This window comes from Kryptolebias marmoratus, linkage group LG22 (genome assembly GCF_001649575.2).
Source record: "Kryptolebias marmoratus isolate JLee-2015 linkage group LG22, ASM164957v2, whole genome shotgun sequence".
Lineage (NCBI taxonomy): Eukaryota > Metazoa > Chordata > Actinopteri > Cyprinodontiformes > Rivulidae > Kryptolebias > Kryptolebias marmoratus.
In genome coordinates, this window is record NC_051451.1 from 3520535 (window position 1) to 3540891 (window position 20357).

The 20357-nt window shown below is 37.3% G+C and overlaps 1 protein-coding gene across 2 annotated transcripts in view; it reads right to left on the bottom strand.

The window, feature by feature from the left end:
• Positions 1-5055, bottom strand: part of LOC108245446 (pro-neuregulin-3, membrane-bound isoform) — a 678932-nt gene extending 673877 nt beyond the window's left edge. The window contains exon 1 of one of the 2 annotated variants that reach the window (XM_037973644.1): positions 2504-5055. In XM_037973644.1, the coding sequence (XP_037829572.1) occupies positions 2504-3227 (724 nt within the window). In that variant the 5' untranslated portion in view covers positions 3228-5055. The remainder of the gene's footprint in view (positions 1-2503) is intronic. The other variant, XM_017432366.3, reaches the window with a different exon arrangement.
• Between the last annotated feature and the right edge of the window lie 15302 nt (positions 5056-20357).

Sequence of the window (20357 nt, forward strand, 5' to 3'; positions counted from 1 at the left end):
ATATTTGACACTTTATAAGAGTTAAGGTACCAACTCTCCAAAAAGAGTTAAATTAACACTTTCTGGTGTGGACCCATATAGACACTTTAAAAGTGTTGAAATCAAATCTGACAGTGTTAATCTGGGCCTCCTGGATTTGCTGTGTATGGTTTAGATCCAGTACAACCGGTGGTACCCAGATCCCTAAAGTGATGCTCAAAAGTAATTTTAGTGTCAAGTATTTACAGCTAAAACACAAACTTTAATGTATAACTATAAAGGTATAGCTAAAGATGACCACTTCAACCAAATTATAATTCTGGCTCCAATCAGAAACTATTTTAAACAAAGATGGATTGGAGATTATATTGAGAATCATTATGGAAACTGAAGTTGATGATGGTGGACAATGGTGACAATGTTAGTGCCTACTTAAGTAGCACCAGTGAAATCTCTGTAGGACTTTCTAGCTACTAAAGGTGCCAAAGGACAATGAAATTCCATCAAGTTATCTCAAATTTGTGTTGTGAGGCAGAGAAAAAAACAAGACCACAAATTATGTGGTGCTTTTTTTCAGCAATAAATGCATGGAATAATCAGTTTAAACCAAACCTTCAACTACGGTTAAATGTGTTTCTCATAATCCAATGGTTTCTCTTGAATCAGTCCAATGGCCAAAAGTGTTTGGAGTGGGGAGTCAAAGGCAAGGTACTGGTTGATGCAGGTCAGTCAAGATTTCAGTTTCCTTTGTTTGTTCAGAATTTAAAATGTGAAGGTTTATAAAGAATCATTAAGATTATTTATGATTGTGGTAGCTCAGTGGTCAGTACTGCAGTCTTGTAATTCAGTGGCTACAGGTTTGAGCCCAGTTTGCACCAGGAAGGGCATCTGGTGTAAAACACTTGACATATCTTCTGTGAAAGTTGGCTTGCTGTAGCGACCCTTGCAGGAGGGAGCACCTGAAGGAAGGAAGGATTAGGATTATCTAGAGCAGGGGTAGGTAACCCTGATTCAGTGGTTAAGTTACTTCTTCATGTTCTGCAGAAGCCTGTTAATCACCCATTGATTCAGATCAGGTGTGTTGGAGCAGAGAAACAAGTAAAACATGCAGGACAGTGGCAATCGAGGACCAGGGTTGCCTACCCAAGATTTAGAGACTGAAGTGGTTTAGGTTTGTTGTTTGAATTTTGGGACACATCCTCAGTAGCAGACCTCACTTACCTACAAAACTATGAGTAAAAATGCAATTGTGATGCCAAATCTTTCATTGGATGCCTATTATACAGGCGTCCAAGACAGAAGACAGGCGAGACATGAACCAAAAACTGTATTCAGTCACACTAACAAAAATTAAGCCACTTTTGTAAATGAGAAATTGTGTTGGCTCAAGCTATGTTCACAGAAGCAAGCCCCATCATCAAGTTCAGCACATGACACCATTTTAGAGCAGCGAGATCCATCATGGAGGAAAATGTGTGTGTACATTCATGTGTGTGAGTGAATGTGTGTCATTGATTGCAGCAAGAAAATCCCCCATAGCTCTAATCAATAGCACAGACGCTCGCATAACTTGAGTCAAGGATAGAGGTGGTAGCAGAATGAGAAAAATCAGCATCTATTAACTAATAGATTTGCCTGCAGTTCTTCTAAAATCAACCTAAATATGACTAATGGCTAGTTTAATCTGTCAGGTCAGACATCAAGTTAGTAGTGCTATGGGAAAAATATATTTCAGTGCCACAACCAGGCAGCTTTAGGGTTACAGGTAAACAACACCACTCAGTGTACATGCAGTATCAATGCATTTTTTTCCTCTTGTCAAGTGAAAAACTCAGATTCTGTTAAAATTGCCTTAAATTGCAATATGGGTATGATATGTATGTAAATTTCCAGGAATCTTCACACAATTTATTTTTTCAGGTTCAATAAAAACTACTATTTCTCTAAAATTGTGTCATATTAACTACTCATAATTCACCGTTCATACAGGTCATGAAAAGAATACAACTTCTTCCAATACTAATTATAATGTTTCACTAAATTCTGTGGAAACAGGGACTAATACCTGCTCATGACTAGTATTTTATTCACTGGATTCATGGTAGTATTATAACCTCACTTATTAAAAGAACATTGCTTTGCTGTTTACCTTGCATTCAGCATATAATGCACCAAAGATGCAAAATTTTACCTACCACAACAAACATATTGATTCTTGAATCCTCATAGTTCCAGTGACCTTATAGTATCCACCACTGATCAATGATTTGCAATATTCAGCCAACAGGGAATTCAAACCCACGATTCTCAAAACAGGCCATCTTTATATCTAGTCAGAACATTTGGAAGAAACAACAAATTTTACAAAGTTCAAAGCTATGCTTGCTTATGAAAACCCAACCAATAGACTCACTTTGACCACAAAGGAAAATTATTTGTTCAAGGATCTCTTCAAAGAAGCAACCACACAGCAAACACCTCAAAGTAAAGAGGTCCAAAATTGCTTAGCATACAAATGACTTACGTGTTTTTTGGTGGTTGTGCATTCGCGTGGTCAGTGTGGTAGATACTGCCTCAGTAGTAGTATGCTCCGTAGTCCACATTTGTGTAGAGTCATGGAGAACTGTTGGACTGGGTGGAGATGAGCTAGTAGTTGCCACTCCAATTACGAAGGTTGTTCGTGGTGCTGCAACAGTCGTAGTAAAGCCTGAAGGTATACGTCCATTATGATTTCCAGGATTTCGGGGTGTCACTTGACTACCAAAGGCCCCGCCCCCTCTTGAGTTTATAATCGTTGTAGTAGCAGTAGCTCTTGTTCTACCTTTTGCCATGGTTACAGTTCTAGGTGTGGGGTTTCCACCATCAGCTGTAAAAGTGGTAGTAGTAGTGGTAGTATCAGGACCTTTGGGAATTCCGCTTGGCTTTGAAAGAAAAATAGGATCTTGGCCTATTCTATTAGCATCCACTAGGTCAGTTGGTACATAATCCCGCACTGTACCTACAACAATCCATTTCAGGAGCATTAGGCTCAGTCCAAGGCCAATAAACCCAATAAGTAAGGGGACCACACACAGCCATGTCTGCTGGCGAGGCCAAACCGCACAGCGAACTGGACCCCGATTTTGAGCTTGGCCCTCTCCTCGGGCCCCAGAAGCCCCTGAGCCTTCAGGTTCCTCCAGGATCACTGCCCCGGAAATACCTGCCCCAGAACACTCACTCATCCTTTCGTGCCTTTCTTTATGGCTCATTAAGGGTTAACCCTGTGATAAGCCTTGATAGCGCATAGCAGAAAGGCAATCAACAATGCCAAACATTGAAAAGACAAATTGAAAGGAAACAAAGTAGATAAACTCCCCAAAGACTCCAGCTCTTATAACCTAATACACAAATAAGTACTCCAAGGGATGGTAAGCTGGGGAGGTGTGCAGGAGACACATGCAGACACACAATCACAAATGCACAAGTGCACACATTCACACACTGAGAGACCCGGTGAGATACAGAAGACGTTGTGTAAAAAGATAATTGCCAGATTAGTCCATGTTTAGTCCTGCCCCATGCTTGATTTTCAACAAAAAAAACCTCTTAGAATGTTCACTACAAGAGAAGCAAAAGGAGAAGTAGGAAAAGTGGTGTGTCTGCCAGGAAAAAAAAGAGGAATAAGGAAAGAGATGGGTGGGAAAAAATGTCTTCACATGTGTGCATATGGGAAATCCATGGCATCCGGGTTTAATGCCATTGCAGCAGAAATCCACAACTAATATTACTTGACGTCATATGTAGCATCCATGTACAATCCACAATGGGACAATAATGAAGAGAACTTGAGGGTGGGTCCAGTAGCTTCTCCAGAAGTGGAGGTCCAGAAAGATTAAAAATAGTTTTCCAATTTTCTCTTACAACACATTTAGCCAAGTCAACTTTCTTCAGATCCAAAAATCTCTTCTGTAATGGAAACAGAAAATCTAGAAAGAGCTATCTTGTCTGTCTAGTCGCTTGTGAATATCTGCTATCTTTGTCAGCCGTTGCCTCTTCGTTCTATATTTAATCGACCTTAGTCTATGTCTCTTTGATCAAAACCTGCTTTGTTTCAATTTTGTGTGCTCTAAATTTCAGAAAAAGAGCATCAAAATTCAGTTAAAATCCTGTATCTGGTTTAAATGAAAGACTTTGTATTAGGATAGAGTATCAGAGTCGGGAAAGAGCGAAGGGTGTTGTCACGCAGTATCACAGGGCGGATAAATCTGCAACTGCAACGAGTGATCCTGCTCCTTCACCAGCCGGCTGTATCAGATTTCCCCAAGCTGTCCGCTCAGCTCTCTGCCATCTCAGTATACTGTTCGTTAATACTGCAGCAAGCACTGATAAAGCCTCCTCTCATGGATTTACAGAGAACATTCCGCTACAGAGGGATAAAATATGAGAAGATGGTGATGAGATGCAGCGACTATAGGAAAGAAATCATCTGAAGGAAAGATCACAAACCAAGAGATAAAAGTAAAACCATAAATAGGAAACCACACCGTTAGAAAAAAAAAAAGAAAAGAAAAAAAAGCACAATATTCCACAAAGTCTTTGCTGAGATTTCTGAAGGGATGTTTCTCTCCTTAGTCCCTGAAAGCCTGCGCTCTTCTCAGTCAGTCTGTGATTTGTTGATCTGCTGGCTGGGATCCTCTGCTTGTCCTTCCATCCAGGATGCTTTTTTAAAGATGATTAAAAATGTGTGCCTCGCGCTGCAATGAGGACTTGCAAACGCAGCAGCAAACGCTCCCCAACCCCCTCTCCCGCGTTGGAGTTCACAGCATCCAAGAATGCAGCTGTCTTTACCTGTAGCAATTGTGATGCAGACGCACATACAGCTGCCTCCCTGAGCTGCTGCCACTGAGAGACAGGGAACGAATGAGAAGGGGGTGAAAAAAAAAAAAATCAGACAGAGCGGAGTGCACACTGGTAGAGCAAAAGAAGGGAGGGAGATAAGGAAGGGAGGGAGGAGAGAAAAGAGGCTGCACCTGCTAGATGCACCAGCACTGGGAAGCATGCCCACCTCTGTTAGCAGGGAGGAGAGAGAATAAAGACGCAGCATGCATACAGAAAACGAGAAAAAAGGGAGTGGAGGTGTGTGTACAGATAAAGATAATGAGGGATGGAGAGGTGGGGAGGGCAGAGCGCTCTGCGGTGGCACACAAGGCAGTTACAGGCAAGAGGTCCCAGTCGGAGCTGAGCAGAGGCACTAAGCAGGAACTGTCACTCACTTACTCAGCTCCACCCACTGAAAAGCACCAGAAGAGAGGAGTTTAAAACAAAAAAAAAACAGTGATTTAATTTCAAGCCATGATTTTTTTTATATTATTTAACAGTTTACAGTTTATTGCACAGTTTCAATGTAACATTTTTTTTATCATTATTACTGTGTAAAGTGATTCACGGAATTTGGAACATTTTTTAATTATTTTGGCTCTTTGTTCCTGTGTATTTTTCTAAATTTCTTTGTGTCTGTTTTTATACAATATGATGTAAATATACAACTTTAAGTAATTAATTTGTGCTACACTAATAACAGGATACCTTTGCTCAACTTCATAATTAACTTTTAGAAGTTGTTTTTTGTTGTTGTTTTTTTTTGAGTCTAAGGGAATCATGGTATGTTAATAATTTGTTTTTATAATGAGTGAAACTTTTTTGGTCACACTGAGAAGCAGATTTTTTTTTTTAGTTTTTATGCAAATTAAGCATGTTTAAATACAAACAGACAGGTTATAAACCAGACTGTATTGTTAGGCAATGCCTTTGATCATTTTAATAAAAGTTTTTGTTTAGATTTGAGATATTTAATCATTTGTATAATTACTGTAACAAATACCTGGGGGTTGCAGTAGTTTGGTGGTCAGTGCTGTGGTCTCAATAAAAAAAAAAATCAAATAAAGGAATTTTTTTTTAAAAATCTCATGGATGCCACCCTCATTTTTAAATTTTCATTCTTATATGTTGAATGTTTTTTATTGTGGATAAGCAACATGTTGCTCTCGGATATTTTATAACACTATAAAATATATATATTATAATTATTATATTATATCGTGTTCTTCAAGTCAAATTTGACCTGATGATTATAGGTCAAACCATTTTAAGTATATAGTAAAGAGAGAAAACAAGAAAAGAACAACATTTTATTGTTTTCTTTGAATGTTATGTTAATTAGTTTAAAATAAAATGTCTCAATAATTTTTGCTTCTAATCAGTTCACAGAGTACAGCAGTGCCTAATAACCTTTAAATTAACATTGTACATTTCATCAGCTTTTATGTTTATGGTTTTTGTGTGCAAATGCATTTGCTAACGTGTTTACAAGGAAAGACCTATAGGTCATGCAGAAAACCCTTTGCCCAAAGAAAAATCATTCAATTAGTCCTGTGGGGAAAATAAGTGATGCTGTGGGTTTTCATGTCTCTGTCCTCTGACAAAGAAATAAATGGCAACAAGGGTCTGTTGAAGCAGCTGTAATGAGACTGAGATGTTCTGAAAAAAATTGTCAATAATTACTCTGGGAACGAGTCACTCAGATAATATGAATATGACAACTCTTCTGTATCTCATCTGCTAAATGCCAAAAATAAAAAAGCCTAAAATACAATCACTATAACGGTGAAACAACATATCTCTTTGAATGTTTTAAATAAAAAAACATGAAATCTAAAACAACTTAAAAACTGATCTGTGATAACAGTTTTCTATTAGATTTAATATATATATATATATATAAATAGAAAACCGTTATCGCAGATAACTTTTATAGACTTTTAAACTGACTCCAAAATTAACTGCCAACCATACAATTTAAACTTTGCTTTACAATAATAATAAATCATGGCCCGTTCTGGAATATCCATTTTTTTCCTTAACTAAATTGTGGAATTCAATCATAAACAAGGTCACTCTTTGCGCAATTCTTTCCACATACGATAATGAAGAACATACTTCAGGTCTATATCATAATCTCGCCATCCTAAAAATGGTGGTTAATTTTACAGAGCATTTGGTGAAGTTTGAGACTTTTGAGAAGTTTTGTGCGTTATGATTTTAACTTCCTAATTATTATTATTATTTTAGTTTAATCCAGGCATGATTACTCAGTTGTCCAAGTTTATGATGGGATAGGTTTGATCCTACTGTGATCCTGCACAGGATAAATGCAGGATAAAATATTTAAACGGCATGGTGTTTGCAGCATCAAAATAAGCTGATAATGTAACCATCACTCAGAAAAAATATAAATTAGAACATAATAAAAAGTGTAAAATAAAAATGTCAACTGAATCAGTCATTATGGATGTTTGTTTTTATTTTACTTTTTTACAATGTATTTTACAAAAGTTAAGTAAATTAAATTACTACTTTGTCCATCTGATATTAAGAAGCCATCGATTAAGAGAGAGAGAGAGAGAGAAAAAGTTAAACCAGCTGATGAATCAGCTGCAAAGTTATCCTGATAATTTTAAGTTCTATTTCAGGATCTCAGATATCAAGTTTGACATCTTACTAGCAATATTAGAACCACACATTAGAACAAAACCTAAATCAACTCTTTAACAAAACATTTCAGATATGTGTAATTTTAGAATGCCATTAATGTATCAGAGAAAAACCTTCTTGAAACCTTTAATGATCTTCTAAAACCTCTGAGTGAGTGTGTAAACATAACTGCCATAACGTGACATCAACATTTTTTTCTGTCTGTCTGTCAATTGCAGAAAGAACAAAACTAAAACCCAGACATGGTGTCTGCAAATGTTAAGGCTCATTTTGTATTCCTGTACAAGCAAAGATTCAACATGCAGAACAGAACTCAGGAGTCAAAACTTCCAGCTTGTTCTGAGTGTATGCATTACTGGACAGATTTTAGGCAGGAAGGCAAACGAACAGGTAGATGTTGTGACAGTGCTGCGAGCGATTGGAGAAGGAGTTAGCAGCGGTGGTTTGCCACTCTAACCCGAAACAGCTAAACACAGGGTTGAAGTATTCCACACTTTCACTTTGTTTCACTTTGCTCATGTGAAGCCAGATCTCCATGGCACTGAACTTGTATTATCCTCTCATACATTAGAAAAGTAACAAAAATCGCACCGCTCTGCATCTCATCGTTGCCGATGTTCTTCTGAGTTCTTACTCGGTACAAAACCACAACAAAAGAAAAAGCAATAGGCGCCCCCTTGTGGTGACACCCACTCAACTCCAGGAACCAAGCAGTAAAATGACTGTTACAAAGTGCAGACAGGCAGTATTACAAGGGCTTAAATCCCGGGAACAGGGATGACAGGAAGGAACAAAGATCAAAAATGTAAAAATCCAAAGATGCTCTGGTTTACAAAGGTTGGCTGTGAAGTTATTAAACATGGATAAAATGATCTACTGATTAAAAAAAATCTGGGGATGGTATGTCGGTCGATAATAACCTAATTTTATAGAAATGAATACTGCATATTTGCTTGTCATTCGTGTTCATTCAAGGCTATTAACATGTCATTTATAACTTTAAAATTACAGGCTATATGATTATGGTGAAACCACAGAGTAAAGTGACACTGACTCACAATATCAGCATAAAATCATGTAAAATTCAAGACAATAGTCTCATGTATGAACTCTATTTCATCCCACCAGTCTGCAGAGTCCCTTTACTTTACAATATACAATGACCCATGTTAGCAAAGTCACAGGCAATCAATCTACTGATAACATGTTTCTATTCATATGCTACTTCATGAGACCAGACTGGTCGCTGGATTATACCACCACCACACAGCAACACACACAAATACTATAAAGCAAAAGTGAGGAAGACTGAAAAACATACTTGAGACAAAACGAGAAAAATTGCAAAAGGACTAAAAACCCAGGTAAATGTTAGTGTCATTACAACTTTTAGTCCTAAAGTTTGAGATGTTTGCAGGATTTCAATTTCCATTCACGAGTCGTAGAGGGTTGAAATTCTGTTGCTTGAATGTTGAACATGTTCAAAAAAATTAGTGGGGATTTTTTTTATCTCAAAACAGTCTCTGTGGGCATCTCACGTCCATCTCAGTTTTCTCACAGGCATGCCTTAGCCATTTCACAAGCTGTATCCTGATATCTACATGGATGCTCTCCTCTGACAGAAAACATATCCGGTTCTAAAAACTGCATTGATAATATAAAAGGTAAAAAATAAAAAAGTTGTTTAGGCTTTTGTCTGTTTTCATTTGTGCTCCAGTAGAATAAATTACAAATGTGGGGGCAGATGCCAAGGTGGGTTCAAAGCAAGCTGAGATGGTTACGTTGTAGGCAGAAGTGGGCAATGAAATATTATGCACAATCTACAATATAGGTTTACAAGCCATGCACAGAAAAACAACCTGGTATTTCCAAAACCTGGCTGCTTAAAATGCAACCACTCGCTGGTCAATTGGTTGCAAATAGTCAGAATTCAGGAAAACTGAACTGGACTTTTGCATGTTTTCTTGCAGTTTGGAGTTGCCAACCAGTCTGTAACAGTGACAACACAGTGAAATACTACATTTCATTATGCAGCAAGTTCCTAGTCGATAACTACGTTGCCTATGATGTTCTTGTGTAAGATAATAAAACCTACAGTTATACTGTATATAGCTCTAATGCAATCCCATTATAGTATCCTTATTACTATAGTCCTCTTTCATTAACACTGCTGGGAAGCCCTTTTGTTTGTGCTGGTTCAGCAACCACAGGCTACAGTTAATGGCAGATGCTAAAGTGTGAATATTTGTATTTGTCAGATATAAGAGACATCATGATACTGCTCAGCTGTGCAGCAGTACCTCACATAAGTATGTCTCCCGTCATACTATTTAGTATTTTAGGAAGGATGCAGATTCAACTACCTGCATATAAATGTGCTCTCAGATCCACAGAGCAAAACAAAGTAATGCAAAAGGAATACTGACACAAGCTTCAGAAGGTGCTTTCAGTTTGTTTCAGCCTGCTGTGTTTTCCATTAAAGTGGTTATAGTAGCTTTGATGGTCACGCCAACTTTGTTCTCACTGCCACTGTTGTGAAGGTTCAGGAAAACAAAAAGTTACCTAAAACATCATTTATGTTGGCCAGCTTTCCAAAACTGAGTTAAATTCTTTCTTTTAATTGTTTTAAATTTTTTTGATGCAGTGAACAAACACAGAACTGAAAGATTTGGAAAACCCATTTCAACTGTATTCAGAATCAAATCAGGGTACTTGCTCATTAACTTAATTGCTGGAACATTCATCGCACTTTATTTATTCAAGCACTCAAGACTTACTTTTTGGAAACTCAGTGGCGCAACAGCACTTAGCCTCCTGAACCAGAGGCGAAATTATGATGTGTTTGCTGATTAGCTGTATTTATTTAAAAGCAGATATAATCTGCCTAATTAAGTTGAAGACAAGACTTGGAGAAAAAAAGGAAACCACATAACCTTTCTTAAAAAGCACAGAGGGAGAAAACTTTACTCCCAGGCTTGAAAAACCTTGATTTTTGTTTGATTGAGAGAAATCCCGTAACGCTGCTACAGTTCCACTTGATTAGTCCAAAATGGTTTGCCTTTTCCTCGGTTCTTTTCCTCTACCTGGTTTTGAAACATTATGAGATTAAAGATAAGTGATAGGACAAATTTGTACGGACTTCAGAAACGAAAATAGCACTGCAGCAAGAATGAGTAACACACAAAGCTGGGATGTAGTTTGCAGAACTGTTTCCAAAAAATATTCAACAAAAAGATCATCAAGTTCAGCTTACCCATTCTTATCCTTTCCTTTCACTGAGGGTTAAAGTAGCAAAATAGTAATTTCTTTTCAGGGTTTGCCACAGCGAGCAAACTCGCACAAACAATTTGGTATTTATTTTATGCTGAATGCCCATCCTGTCACATCGTGGGCTCGAACCTGCAGCCTCAGGACTACAAGACCGCAGCACTGACCACCAAAATATGGTGTATTATAAACTGTGAAATCATTGCTGGGTTAGGAACTGAACAAAAACAAAGAAAAATTATCTGAACTTAAACATAAATTCACAGGTTGCTTATGGTCACAACAACTCTTGGGTTTTTAATGTAATATTTAGGAAATTAAAATCATAATGCAAAAAACTTTGTCTCAATTCTCATCAACTACTCTGTAAAATTATTTATTTACATCGATTTGTATTTAAACGGAAAATGAGAAGTGTTTTGAAACTAACATAAATCAAAAGAAAGTCATGAAAGATGTTTGTTTTTTCAGAGATTCTCATGTAAAAAAAATTACACTAATTTAAAATTAATAATCAAACATCAAAAAAATTACTAGGGTCTCTCGGCATTTTCCATTATCACTTGGAAGTGTGATGTATTGAGAGCCAAACTTAGGGATGTGAACAAGGCCGTTAATAGCAAATACGGATAGTGTGGGGGTGGAATGATTCAGTTTGTTGCAATAATTGTGTAAACTGACCCAAAACTACAGGGACAAGAAAGTTTGATGGATGTGGTTAGTAATGCTCCTGGTAAAAATTACAACCCAAAGTCTGGAGACTGACTACAGTTAGCGTTTTGAAGAGGACCACCTGAATTGCAAACTTTCAATAGAAGAACCACCATCTCCTGCTGTCGGACGGCACTCGCCATCTCCTGCCATCAGTGATCTACTGGCACCGGCAGCCTCTTACTGTCCAGATGGGAAACGCCTTGAAGATTGTGTGACATATTTGTAAAACTTGGGGGTTTCCCTTGTGAAATGGGGTGGCTTCAGTTCCTGACAGCAACACTCCAGACAAAGAAACAAAAAGTGTTTTCAAGCCGGTGCTCTTGTTAACAAAACTGCCGTCTTCTGCTTCCATTTTCACTGATAAACACTGCAACAGTAACCTCCTACAGCGGTCTGCCACAGCTGGCTGTGACTCCTTCTACGACACCAACCAAGGAGGTAACACTGCCCACACAATCACCCCACTTTGGGATTTTGACACAAACACTCTAAAAACAAGTCTTTAACATTTTAAATCAGAGAAATGGACCACTGGACTATTTTATGATAGTGTTTATCTAAAAGAAAAAACAACAACAAAATATGTTTATATTTTATTTCATTTTCCCTTTAAGACATTTCATGAGCATTGCTTCAGATATTCAGAGGATAGCCCAATATGACAGAATGATAAAACTGCTTAAGTCCTGTTCCTTAGCATTTTTCAACAAGCTTTTGTCTTTTGAAATTTCCTGTAAATAAACAAATGTAAGCCTTCATTGACTGAGTAATCCAGAATGCCTAAGTATCTACTGGTCTGATTTGTTGGAACAACCCATCTAAGTCTACACAGTTAGGGTCCCTTCTCTTAGGTCTGTAGGAGATTTGCAATCTGCATAAAAGTCAAGGAAAAAAACTCTAACCGCAATGAACGTTCTTAGGTTAAGAATGCAGTGTATTATAAAGAGTTTAAGCTTAACAGGTCATACCTTTAACAAGGATGATTAATGAACTGAATTTTACATTCTTCTCAAATCACATTGACAGAACAAACAAAACAATACTTCAATTCCCTCAGTTTCCCTCACCCACTGAGTGCAAAACAGTTTTTATAATTTCCATTGAACACACTGTCCATGTCAGTTTACACACTCACTTGTCCCGGGGTATTTAATGTAGTGTTCTGTTACTCCTAATTTTGATGAAACAGATATTTTGTGAAACCAGGTTTTTTTTTTGTTTTTTTTTTTTCTCAGAATAAGCTCCTAAATTAAATGAAAAGCATCTTACTTACTTCCACATAAAAGGTAACATTTTCAGTAATACTGGTTTGTTCTTTCGTTATCAACTAATGGACAGATTTTGATGAAATTTTCAGAAAGTGTTGGTGTTGTCAAAACAACAATTTTGGTGGTGATCCAGATCACGATCCATGTCATACTATCCTGCCCCGCTCTGGATTTTGATCACAGTTCATTCTTGTGGCTGAAGTGATACAGTTCTTACTCACAGAGACAAAAGAATATATAAGCAATAATTTTAAATTAGTGGAAGGTATTAATATATGTCAGACTTCTGTTAAAGATAAGTTCAGGTTTTTTTTTTTTTAATATTTTTTATGAGGCCTTAATGCCTGGTCAGTGGATTACCAGAGGGCTGGGCTATAAAGTGAGGTTTAGTGAGCTGCTATGTGGTGATGTGGTTATTCACTGATTTTTTATTTATTTATTATTTATTTATTTTTTATGAGATCCTAAATAGAAAAATCAGACTAATACAGTCTGATTGAAACATTATTATATCATCACTGTTATAACATTATGACATTTTAAACAGATTGTCAAATAACACAAACTAAAAATTCCACTGTCATTTTAAAAGTCAGTCAGTGCTCCACATTTAAATGCTGATCAAACCTTGGTGTTTTATTTTCAGATTTAAACAATACAATATTTATTCAGTTGTATATTTTCATTTTGCCATTTAATCTATAAAATTAAATTTATGGATCTAATTTTAGGTAAAATCATTCCATCTGACCAGGTCTAATTTTTTTTTTATAATTAACTCAAACAACTTTAAGCAAACACGAGAAATCTGCTTGTAAACTTCATCCACTCACACTTTGCGCCACAAAAAGCTGCAGCTAGACTACACTAAAAATGTATGTATTGTACAAGATATTATCAGAACAATGAACTAATGAACTAGCAATCAGCTGGCCCAACCCTTACAAAAAATCCCACGAAATTCACATGTGAAAGTCACATGTGATTTTCGTGGGATTTTTTTGTAAGGGAAGTGGCTGGGGAGAGGGAAGTCTGGGTCTCCCTGCTTAGGCTGCTACCCCTGCGACACAACCCGACCCCGGACAAGTGGAAGATGGATGGATGGATGGATGGATGGATGGATGGATGGACTAAACTGATCTTACAACCTCTTCAAAATAACTGAAATCACTGAGTTAGCTGAGAAAACACACCCTTTTTTCCTGAAAAAAAAAAAACTTTCCCTGGGTAGAACTTTTTCTGATAATAGTGCACAAGCTGACCGCTTGCCTGTTAGTAGTGTTAGTAGTGTTAGCATTGTCACAGCTACAAGTGAGGTAACATGTTGGCAGGTGGTAGTGGCTCAGAAGGTAAGGGTCCATCCTGTAACCACAGGGTTGCCGGTTCACGCCCCTGCTCTGTCTGTCTCAGCCGTGTCCTTGGGCAAGACACTTCACCTGCCTTGTCTACTGGTGGTGGTCAGATGGCTCGGTGGCACCAGTGTGATGGCAGCCTCATCAGCCCACCCCATGGCAACTGTGGCTACAACTGCTATCACTGTATGAATGGGTGAATGATTGTAGTATGAAGCGCTTTGGGGTCCTTGGACTACATAAAGCGCTATATAAGTGCAAGCCATTTACCATGTTTTTCTAGTAGCAACATCAGAAGCCTAATTAACAGCATTACATATGACTCACAAGTAACATAATGAATGTAGATGATTATTTACTGAAGATAAACAACTTTACTCTGACTTTTCTGAAACACAACTGTATTTGCAGAACAAGTTTCTACTCTCTTAGATGAGACAGTCAGAAGATTGAAATTACTTTCAGTTCAGGAGGAATATTATAATATGTTGTCTGTTCTCTCTGTGTGATCAAAACAGTGATGACAAGCTGTTGTTCTTGGCAAAGTTTTACTTGTGTTGGTTGAGTGTCCAAAAGCCGTGAGATATGAGATCCCAAAAACAACAATAACGGGATATATTTATTATTATGATATTTGAATGGAGTGCAATGGCAAGAACACAAAATATAACCTGAAAACAGTAGAAGCTAAAGCTTAGTGCGCCTTCCTTATCCAATATTACAAAATTTGGTATCACATGATCAACATCAAGTCAAGTCCAATAGTCAAGTTAAATTTATTTCTATAGCATTTTTCAGCAACAAGGCAGTTCAAAGTGCTTTACAGCATGAAAATAAATATACAGAGCAAGAGTGACATGAAAACACACGCAATAATATAAAAATCCTACAAGGCTTGGCGAAACAGAACTCAGAATAGGCGGACACAGGCAAAGTTTTTAGATGTTTATTATAGCTATAAAGCTAGTAGAAATGTTAACACTCAGGACGGGACCCTCTGGATGGAAAGGGGGGAAACTCGGAGCAGGTAAGACTACCGAGTGACCTGAGTGAGAGCCGGACAGGCCCCTTAGTATGGGGCTAAGGCTAGTAGGAGAGTCACCAGGTGAAGCTGATGGCAGTGATTACGGGGACGTGGAACTAGGAGGCGTGGCAAGGCTGTGGAAAACTACTGGGACTGTAGCATGAAACTGTGAAACTGTTACAAAATCTAAATTAAACTTATCCAAAACATGAGCCAAGATAATCTAAATGAAATATATGATTAATAGTTACATAAACAGATGAAAAACTAAGCTAGGAAACTAGGATGTAAAAAGCTAAACAAACTTATTTAAAACAAGTCATACTAAGTCCTACTAAAGATAAACTGAGGAAGATATAAGATAGATACTAAGACACAAAGATATAATAAACTGATAATAAGCAAACATAAACAAACTAGGATTTAAAAACCTCATCTGAACAGATCAGAAATGAAGCTAAGATAGACTAAACTTAATTAAAAGATACCAAAAGGGTAACTAAGAGTACTGAAGGCCAGCTAAGAGTTAAAAACATTTTAATAAAAGGCCAACTTGAGGTGTCAGAAAGTTTCATTAAAAAGCTAAATTTATCTAAAACACAGCTAAACTAAACTAAAATATAAAATAAGCTTAGCCAAGCAAACTAAAATAAGTTTAAACAAGCAAAGGTAGGATAAAATTAACTAAGTCATACTAAAAAAAACTGAGGAAAACCAAACTACGATTTAAGAATCACAGCTGGACAGACTAAGATCAACTATACCTTTGCTAAAGCTAGATCAACTAAAGTTTCAGTTAATTCAACTATGCTAATAAAAAAAGTAAGGGATGGAGCAACATTAAACATAGAGGGTGCCAGCAAAGACGTTGAGATTAAGGAGGAGGAATGCACATTGATACTGCTCTGATGGATCTCTGCTATAGTCCTAATAGTGATGGAAAGTTTCATCCGTTGGCCTTGGAAGGTGAGCCGTCACAGATCCACAGGTGTCCTGGAGGAGAGAGGGGAACTGATAGGAGAAGAGCATCAAGTTTACATAACATTGAGGAGAAGTTTGAGAGCCAGATTCAGATATCAGAATTGTTTAGGTTAGGTTGACGCCATTGATTTCGTATCAGCCTTAAGAGTTTCACTGGTACACCTCAGAGGCGAATCCAAACAGCCAAGTTAATGTGGTCACTTCTGCCAGGCTGAGTCAGTAACCTTTCCAAGGTCAATTCCATTCAAGTTCCAAGGTCCACAGCTGGCCCGTGACTCACAGGAGCCACGTGTGGTATGCACCTTTGTTCGCAAAACAGCTGAGTTGACTGCTCAGCACATTGCCTCATACAGATCAGGCAGCCTTGACATGGCCCGAACAGCTGACATCATCTTCCGAATTTCACAATATGCCAGGTAACCGAAAACCCCAAAAAGCAGAAATTCTGTTATCAAAAATCCAATTATGTACACATCTTCAATATCCTTGACCCACATTATAGATAAACACACAATCTTCCACTTTCCCCAGGAATCCATTCTGTATCCAACTGTAAATGTCCTGTCGGGGCAAGAGGGCTCTCCTGTGCCGTCTTCTCATCGAGAAAATTTGGTCTATTGCGTTGAGAGACCAGCTGACCAGATCCATAATAATTAAATTCAGAAATTATGCAAAGAGAGGCTCCAAAGAATTAAAGACAATTAAAAAGCAGGACAGATGGGGGGGAGGAAACGGAGAGAAGAAAAAAGCATCCGCCTTTGCAGAGACCAGGAAGAAAAAAAAAAAAAAAACACTATCAATTGAGACTCAATATTATTAAAATTATATTAAACTGCAAAAGGATGTCAGAAAGGAAATAACCTTGAAAATAGTATTACGGCTGCAGGGGCCTTTGCCCATTGTTTGTTTTCCTTGCCTTCTGCAGGTGTTTTCTGTTGTCTTGATTGGTGCTCTGCAACTTTAAAGCTGCCATGCATGCAGCTGAAGAGGGAGGCTTTTCTATCTCCCTCCTCAGAACCCAGTTGGTTTGGTTTGTATTTGGTGGTTGATTTAAAAAAGGGTTAAAAAACAAAAAACAACTGGATTTCTATTCTGTAGTTGAAGATGTTTCGCTTCTCATCCGAGGAGCTTTCTCAATTCAGAAATAGAGAGTGTGGAGTTGAGCTTTTAAAGCTGAGATGTGATGTAAGCTGGATAGCTTGCAAATTGTTCTTGCTCTCCTAACAATAGAGGCTCGTTAGGGTCCTTGTTTGTCTGACTCACTGATGGGCCACTCTGGTCACATGAGTGCAGGTGTTGGTTTGAGTGAAACTGACTGGGGATCAGGCCTAAAGCTCCATTGCAGGTTTTTCTGTTCTGTGGAGAGGTTGTTTGGTCTCTCCAATATAGAGGTCTGAACATTCTTCGCTGCACTGAACTGCATACACCACTCTGCTCAGTTTGGGTTTGAGTGTTTTGTCTTTAGGGTGGACCAACCTAAAGACAAAACACCCAAACCACCAAATCATTGCCTCCAATGTGTCCCCCATTGGTGTATGAATGGAGTTTAAAGCACTGATTAGACTCTATAGAAAAATTTATTCAGATTAGCTTCGTAAAGATATAGTAGAGTGTTGTATGAATGTGTGTGGATGGGTAAATGGGGGCATAGATTGTGTTGCAAAGCGCTTTGAGTAGCCTGGTTGGCTAGAAAGTCGCTATGTAAGTACAGTTTATTTACCATTTATAACAAAACTAACATTTTTTTTCCTCAGTCACCAGAATGAAGGCCTTACTGTATCAGAGCTGCCCTGAGATGGCTGATGCTTTGATAATGGGTAGAAAACTTGGATGCAAGTACAGAGGAACGTAATGTATCCTCTTGTTTAAACTTTCCTTTTAAGCACAATATGAAGAAATGAAGAATTGACATTGTTAATATGTACTGCAGTCATGTGTGATTACCCATTCAAGAATTTCCTGTAATGCAGTAGAAAAATAAACTTTGAAATTGATGTGTTCATTTTATTTAATAAGAAAATGAGTCAAACCTTTATTTCAACATAGTTCAAAGATTTTACATTTTTAAAAGAATGATTTATCTTTTTCTTCATAAGCCAATCACAGAAATTCAAAGTCTTCAGTCATTGTGTGGTTATCTTTAAATGACAACTAAAAAATCCTGCACAATGTCTTTATCCCTGAATACAATTTTTAAAACTCAGCTTAACCTGTAGGTATGTGTCAGGATCGGAGGAAAGCAGGAGGAACCCAGAGCGCAGACTCATAATAATAAAGAAAGAAAATTTATTTAAATTAACAAAACTAAAAAACAAAAGGCTGACGTGGCAGCAAAACAAACAAAAAAAACAAAAAATGACAAGGTGAGGCAAGGCAAGGTGGAACCAAGGACAAGACAATGCAGGGAAGTGGAGAAAATGACCAGGTTTTAAAGCAGAGGATAATGAGGTAAGTGGGCACAGGTGAGTGATAAAGATAGGGGACAGGTGGAAATGGGTGTGGCAGATAAACAGAAGCAGACTGAGGGCAAGAAGAGAATGATGACAAGACAATAATAACGTGACAAAACCAGAACACATAATAACAAAATAAACCAAGAAAAAAAACAAAACCCAAATCCTTACAGGTATGCTAGGGGAGGTCATCAAAGTTTAGACAAGAGACACTGGTCCACAATTGGATTAACACAAAGAAACAGACAATCGTAATTCCTTGCACTCAAATATAAAATTATGCATGTTGGATGTATGGATGAATAGATGATGTGGGGAGAAAAGCCATGCAGACACCTACTGTGCCTGCAGATCAGATTCAAGCCAGAACCTTTCCTCTGCAAGGTGTAGAAGCCAACACTGCACAAAGCATGGACATCAATTTAAAATGCTTCAATTGGAGGTCTTCTGGAGCTGCATAACAACACAGCAGATGGATGACTAACTAACAGATGCAAACACCAGATTTAAAAAAAAACAAATGTGCAAAAACATGTTTTTTGATTTTAAGTTAACTACATTCTTCTTCTTTTCCTTTTGTTCACCTTCTTTGTCAGTGTTTTTTTTTGGGGTTTTTTTTTTGCTTTTTTATTTATTTTTTCCTTTTTGTGAGAAGATGGTATTATTTAGCTCTCATTTTATAGGTAAATTATGAACACTATTTCTCAAAAAAATAATTTTTAATGATTTTTTATTAGATTCTTTCATGTTTTCATAGGTTTTGTGCATTTGTATGTCTGTACTGTTATCAAAATTTCTTTTAAATAGGCAGATTTTACTGAAACTCTCCGAAAGTAATCATTGGATGAACATCTACAACTGATTCCCTTTTGGAATCAGTCTAATTCAAGATGGCCATAACAGCAAAAAGATCTTAGCAAAAACACAAAAATGGACATATATTTACAGATATTCAGAGAGAAATATTTATGTGGTAGAAGCTGAGACTGATCCCCAACTTTTACTTGGAAAACTAACTAATCTCGCATAATCTGTGTTTAAAACATTGCTATTAACTATTGGACTCAGCTCTGTTTGTTTGCAATAATATCTTTTGAACCACAGGATGGATTTTAAATGAACTTTTGGAAAGTAATTACTGGCTTTACATCTACAACTGATTATTTTTTGAGTGACCCCATTTCAAGATGGCTGCCACAGCCAATTAATCTTAGCCTATACAAAATGGCTATATATCAGAAAATGTTAAAAAATACTGGCTAAAATTAGGCATGTCAGTCATCTTCAACACATACTCCAAGCACTAACAGATCTTACAAAATCATGCAAGATAACTTAATATTGCGCAGTTATTTTCAAGATTTATCCAAAACAGCAATAACCCTGTTATTTCTCAACATAAGTTAATCTTTCTCTAAAATTCTGGTATGAAATGCAGCAGGCAATGTATTAGACCTGTAATTTAATTCATGCAAAACCTACCACTAGTGTCACGTAATAAAACCTGAGTATAAAAGTTATATAATGGCATTCTGAATTTTGAATTTCTTATCTGTTTTGAAGAAGTGGAAACGGTTGTTAAAGCAGGTTTAAACCTTGGGGTGGGACTAGAAGACCCACAAGTCAAATACCCTACATAAATTTTCCTGACATTTATGCTCTGCTCTCTGCAAGCTTGTGTAGTTTTTATGCACAAGAAGGACAAATTTAACACAATGACTAAGATTTGAAGACAAACCTAAGCTATCTGGCCTATTATTCAGCATACCTTTCTTGGTTCTTAAAAAAC